Source organism: Parus major, chromosome 10 (assembly GCF_001522545.3).
Source record: "Parus major isolate Abel chromosome 10, Parus_major1.1, whole genome shotgun sequence".
Taxonomy (NCBI): Eukaryota; Metazoa; Chordata; class Aves; order Passeriformes; family Paridae; genus Parus; species Parus major.
The window spans coordinates 1,655,560-1,661,562 of NC_031779.1; the positions used below are offsets into that span (position 1 = coordinate 1,655,560).

The window sequence follows — 6,003 nt, forward strand, 5'->3', positions numbered from 1 at the left end:
AGGAGGAGGAGGAGGAGGAGGGGGAGAAGGAGGAGGAGGAGGAAGAGAAGGGCCCGGGAGCGGCGGGGCCGAGGTCCGGAGGAGCGGGGACCAGCGGGGCTGCACCGCCGGTGACCGGGCAGGGGCGGCGGGGCCCCGGGAGCGGGGCTGGCAGGAGGGAAAACCGGGAAAAAATCCGGGAAAAAAAGTCCGGGAGAGGAGGGAAGGAAGAGGGCAGGGTTATTCACGCCTGTGGAATGCGCCGCGCGGGCCCGCGGGGGGACTCTGGAAAAAAGCTGGGATGGGGCACAGAGGGAAAAAATTCCGGGATCCTCCTCCGTAATTCCTGGGAAATGGGGTCTGGCTCTCCCTGGGCATCCCAAAAATGCCACCGAGCCCTCGCTGGGCTCCTCCAGAACCGCCGGGGAGCCCCAAATCCCCTCCCGGGGTGTCTCCCTCGCCGAGGAGTGCGGGGTTATTCCGCATTCCCAAGGAAGCGGCTCCCGGGAATGTCGGGCTGGGAGCAGGGGAGCTCAGACAAAGGGCTCTGGCTGCCAGCTGCTGGCCGAGCGGGAATCCTTAACCTCTTCCCGGTGGGACACGGCCTCGGGAAGCGCGGCTGGAGCCGCCCGGAGGAGCTCCGGAGAGGGGAAGAAGGAGTTAGTCGGGAAAAATTCCCCTGCAGAGAATTCCAGCGGCCGCGGGGCCTTGAGGGAGAATTTCCATGGGATTTTTTTCCATGAGACGGGAAAAGCCGGAGCTCGGGGGTTTGGCTGGAAATCCCAAAAATCCCGTGGTTTGAGGGGAGGCTGCTGGGGAAGGAGCCGCGGGTGCTCCCATCCTCCTGGGGAGGAGGAAGCGAGAACCCCGCGGCCGCCGCTCCTCATCCCGCGGAGTTCCCATCCCAACTTCCCATCCCAAGGGCGCTTCCCGGAGGGCCCGGGAGAAGCTCGCCAGGGCGGGGGGACCTTCCCCGCTCGAGCCGGGATTTCGGGAACATCCCAAAGCGCCTTTCCCAGCCGGAATTCTCTCCGCGATCCTCTCCGGGGTAATCGCGCCTCTCTGTTCCCGGCAGGACGGGAGGATGAGGAGGGCGCTCGGTGTCCTGGCGCTGCTGGCGCTGCTGTCCCCGGGCCTGGCCTGTCCCAGCCTCTGCTCCTGCTCGGCCAAGAGGAACGGGCGGCTGCTGGCCGAGTGCGCCTACCGGGAGCTCCGCGACGTCCCCCGGGGCTTGTCCCCCAATGTCACCATCCTGACGCTCTCCGCCAACCGCCTGAGCCGCCTGGGCCGAGCCTCACTGGCCGAGGTGCCCGAGCTGCAGTCGCTGTGGCTGGGCTACAACCACATCTCGGCCGTGGAGCCCGGCACCTTCTCGCGGCTGCCGCAGCTCAAGAACCTGGACCTGAGCCACAACCGGCTGGCGGATTTCCCCTGGCAGGACCTGCGCGGGCTGGGAGCGCTGCAGATCCTCAAGCTGAGCAACAACCGGCTGTCCTCGCTGCCGGCCGGGGCCCTGAGCGGCCTCCGGGAGCTGCGCTCGCTCTGGCTCAACGACAACGAGCTCACCACGCTGGCCCGCGGAACCTTCGAGGCGTTGCCGGCGCTGGCGCAGCTCCAGCTTTTCCGCAACCCCTTCAACTGCTCCTGCAAACTCTTCTGGCTCAAGGAATGGGCCGAGGCCACCTCGGCCGTCATCTCGGGCTCGGGCTCCACGCTGTGCGCCGCCCCGCCGAGGCTGCGGGGGAGGCCGGTCAGGGATATTCCCGGAGAGCTGTGCGTGGCTCCCACGGCGCAGCTGACCTACCTGTCCGGGAATCGCGGGGATGGGGAGAGCCGGGAGGGGCTGACGCTGAGCCTGCACTGCAGCGTGGCCGGCAGCCCCCCACCCGAGATCCACTGGCGGATCCGCACGGCCGCTCGCCGCTTGGACATCCATGGGCCCACGGTGGCCCGCGACGGAGGCGTCAAAGCGGGCGGGAGGCGCTTCCTGGCCTTCAAGAACGGCACCGTGGCCATCCCGGATTTCGGGAAGGAGGATGAAGGCACCTACACCTGCCTGGCCATCAACGAGGTGGGGACGCGCGATGTGTCGGTCAACGTGGCGCTGTCCGGCTCCGGGAACCCGGCCGAGGAGCTGCCCAGAGATGACCCCCAGGCCGGGCAGCCCGGAGGGAAAAGCTGCTCCAAGGGGGACGAGCTGGATCCATCCGGGATGGGAGAGAAGTTGGTCATCGTCTACCGCCTGCCCAAGGAGGTCCGGAGCGCAGCGGCGGCGGCGGCTCGGGAATTCCGCCCGGGAATTTGGGTGCTGTTTCTGCTGATGTTGCTGCTCTGGTGAAGGGGGAGCGGTGGTTTTTTGGGGGGGAAAATCCCTTTTTCCCCATAGTTTTTTCCCCTCTCGCGGAGCCTTTGCTGAGCTTCTAGGATCCCGGTGGGTCCGGCCCTTCCCGATCCTGGAGGGGCTCAGGGAATGCGGGGCAGATCCAGGCCGGATCCAGCTGGGATCTGCCGCCACTTCCCGCTTTTCTCCCGGCCCGGATCCAGGCGCTGGAGCCGGGACAATCCCACCCCAGATCCCGCCCAGGGATCCAAGGAAAAAGTGCCTTCCCCTGGGAATGGGCTCCCGGGGGACCCAGGGGCTTGGATCGGGAAGAAATTCCCGGGTTTTCTCCTTGTAGGAGCTCCGGGAACACCCCGAGCTTCCATCCTGAGCTCCCATCCCGAGCTCCCATCCCGAGCTCCCATCCCGAGCTCCCATCCCGAGCTCCCATCCCGAGCGCCTCCTGGAATGCCGCGGGAATTCCAACACCGCGATCCCAAAAATCCCGTCTGGGCTGGACCCACTGCTCAAGCCAAAGATTCACAAAGCATTCCCAGTGGGAATGGGGGAAGATGGGGAAAAGCAGGGAAGCGGAGCTGCCTTTAAGCCATGAACATTCCCGATGTGCTCCGGAATTCCCGGCAGGACAAACATTCCTTATCCAGCTTATCCCGGGAATCCCTCGGAGGGCGGGGATTTGGGAATGGATCCAGCTCTGGAATTCCCAGTGGGATCTGGGCCCCTGTAGGGCCAGCAGTTAACGCCTTTAATTAACGCCTTTAATTAAGAAATACCTGTAATAAACACCTTGAATAGAGGAACGTTTTTTAATGAATGCATTTAATTAATGAGCACTTTGAATTAATAATGACTTCTTAATAAACACCTTGAATAAACTCCTCGGGTTTTTCTAAACCAGCCGGGCTTCGCTTGCTCTGTGCATCCCAAAATCCTCCCCCAAAAAATTCCCAAAATCCCGAATCCCCAAAATCCTGGGATACCCCAAAATACTGAGATACCCTCAAATCCTGGGACACCCCAAAATCCCGAATCCCCAAAATAATGGGATACCCCCAAATCCTGGGACACCCCAAAATCCCGAATCCCCAAAATACTGGGATACCCCAAAATGCTGAATCCCCAAAATACTGGGATACCCCCAAATCCTGGGATACCCCAAAATCCGCCCCCAACAGAAATCCCAAAATCAGCTGGAAAAGCAGAGCCTGGAGCTCTCCAATGCCAAAATTCCTTATCCAGACAGATTTTAGGGAAAGGGAATTTGGCAGCCGAGGTCTCTGTGAGGAATTTCCACAAATTTTTCCTGCTTTGGGATAAAAACAGTGGCCCCCAAGGAAAATTTTGGGGTTCATTCCACAGGATCTGACTTTTAAGCTCCAGTTTATCCTTGGGGGATTATTCCCGAAATTCCAGCTGGGATGTAGAAAGAGTCAGGAAGAGCAAGAAAATCCCAAATCCCACCCAGGGCGCGGCTGCTATCCCAGAAACCCCAGAAATTCCATGGATCTCCTGGGAGCCTTGGGTGGGGATGTGGAAACAGATCCCAAAAATTCAGCCCTGCCCATGACATGGAGCTGCCACGGATTTTTGGGATTTTTAAAGGGATTTTTAGGATTTTTAAAGGGATTTTTGGGAATTTTAATGTGATTTTTAAAGGGATTGTTTTATTACTATTTTCAAAGGGATTTTTGGTATTTTTAAAGGGATTTTTAAAGGAATTTTTGGAATTTTAAAAGGAATTTTTAAAGGGATTCTTGGGATTTTTTAAGGGATTTTGGGGATTTTTAATGGGATTTTTAAAGGGATTTTTAAATTATTTTTAAAGGGATTTTTGGGGTTTTTTTAAGGGACTTTTAACGGGATTCTTGGGATTTTTAAAGAGATTTTTTTTATCTTTAAAGGTATTTTAGGGATATTTAAAGGGATTTTTGGAAGGAATTTTAGCTGCCTTTGGAGCCACAGGGGTCGGGATGGGCCGGGAGGGAATCCTGGGAAAAGGCGGGGGGATGCTCCAAGGAAACCCCAAAGCTCGGGAACCATCCTGAGGGTGCGGGGAACATTCCAGAGGGAGGAATGGGATCCTTGGGGTCCTGTGGAGAACAGGTCCAGCCATTCCCAAGGAAATCTTGGGATGATCTGGTAGCTCTGTGTGGGCTGGGCTAAGAATTCCCAAGGGAATCTTGGGATGTTTGGGATGGAAGGAGCCACCAGGAGCCTGCTCATTCCAGCCCAAAAAGTCGGGAATTCTGGGATTTAAGAGCAAGAAGAGATGATCCAGCACCACCTCGTTCCCATCCTGCTGGCGTTTCATCCCTGAAATTCCCCGTTCCTAAACTGCTGGAGCGGTTTTCCCTTAAAACCGCTCTGAATTGGGATAGTGGATTGGATCCCGACATTCCCAGCTGGAGCAGATCCCCAAAATCTCTGCTGGGAGAGGTCACCCCAACCATTCCCTGGATTTGGGGCTGGGATGGTCCCAAATCCCGCCGGAGCTGGGAATATCCAAGGAAGAAGGCGCATCTCGGGAGCGGGAATGAGGTATCTGTTTATTCCCCTCCCCCTGCACTTCCCAGCGAGGTTTTCCATGGATCCCAGCCCTGGAAAACCCAGCAGGAATGGTAGAGGACGGGGAGCAGGGAGGGATTTGATCCTACAAAACTTGGTGAGATAAAAAAGTCCCGGGAGTGGATGCTGAGCCCAAACGGAGCCGGGATCGGGGAGGGAGAAGCTGGGAATGGGAATTTTCTCCCACGTGGATCTCCAGGGGTAATTCCAGGCAGCTGGGAATTCCTTGGGATGGAGAAGATCCCTCCGCGCTCCTCTCCCGGTTCCCTGGGAATTGTCCCGTGGTGGAAAAGCTGCTGAGAAAGGGGCTGGCGGTGGGAGGGAATCCCAAAATATTTTTGGGATGCTGGGAGTGTTTTTCTTGGCTTGGATCCAGGCTGGGCTTGGAGTCATCACCTCCGGAGCTCAGGAGGGGATTTAGGGATAAACCCTTGGAGAGAGTCCGGAGGAAAAGGGAAAGGGGGAGGTGGGAAGAGCCTGAAATTCCCACCGGGGATGGGATGGGAGACGGGACAGGATTCCCGGGAATTCAGGTCCTGGGAATGCCCAGCTGGGCGCCGTTGGCAGCGGGATTGGCCAGCGCGGTTTTCCGGGAAGCGCTCAGCGAGGGATTGTGCAGGAGCGTGTAGGCCAGGCACCAGCGTGCCCGGATCTGCCGGATCCGAGCTTTTCCCGGAGCCGGATGCTTGGGATGCATCAGCTGGAGGCCTGGAAGGAGACGGGAGCAGCAGGAAAAGCATTCAGGGCCTGGAAAAGCACCAGGAGAGAGGGAGAGGGATTGGGATGAGGCGCAGGGGGATGGATTCCTGTTGGGAATGAGGAGACTGGGGGGATATCGGGAAGGAATTCCTGGCTGGGATGGAATTCCCAGAGACGCTATGGCTGCCTCTGGATGCCTGGAAGTGCCCAAGGAAAGGTTGTAGAGGGATTGGAGCAGCCTGGGATAGTGGGAGGGGTCCCTGGATGGGTGCCAAGGTCCCATCCAAGCCAAAGCATTCCAGGATTCCCAGATTCCGGCCCCATTTCCCTGGAGCCACCAAGATCCCACCACACCCTAAAGAGCCCAACCTTGGCATGGGATCAGCCCTTGGATGGAATCCATGGATGGATGATGGATG

General features: G+C 58.3%; 2 protein-coding genes across 3 annotated transcripts in view; one reads left to right on the top strand and one right to left on the bottom strand.

The window, feature by feature from the left end:
• Positions 1-31: 31 nt before the first annotated feature.
• On the top strand, positions 32-3,217 carry LOC107209160 (immunoglobulin superfamily containing leucine-rich repeat protein-like). 2 transcript variants are annotated; one of them, XM_015638455.2, is made up of 2 exons: positions 32-110; positions 1,055-3,217. In XM_015638455.2, the coding sequence occupies exon 2, from the start codon at positions 1,064-1,066 to the stop codon at positions 2,315-2,317; it is 1,254 nt and encodes a 417-aa protein (XP_015493941.1). In that variant the 5' UTR covers positions 32-110; positions 1,055-1,063; the 3' UTR covers positions 2,318-3,217. The 2 variants fall into 2 exon arrangements, with proteins under 2 accessions (XP_015493941.1, XP_015493942.1); XM_015638456.1 differs by having other exon boundaries at positions 41-73.
• Positions 3,218-4,841: 1,624 nt separating this feature from the next.
• The window catches only part of STRA6 (signaling receptor and transporter of retinol STRA6), a 21,528-nt gene continuing 20,366 nt past the window's right edge, over positions 4,842-6,003 (bottom strand). The window contains exon 16 of the mRNA XM_015638401.1: positions 4,842-5,939. Coding sequence (XP_015493887.1) covers positions 5,415-5,939 — 525 coding nt within the window. The 3' untranslated portion in view covers positions 4,842-5,414. The remainder of the gene's footprint in view (positions 5,940-6,003) is intronic.

What these genes read in the sequence shown, in the direction of transcription:
- LOC107209160 (XM_015638455.2), top strand. Translation starts at nt 1,064, where the DNA reads ATGAGGAGGGCGCTCGGTGTCCTGGCGCTGCTGGCGCTGCTGTCCCCG.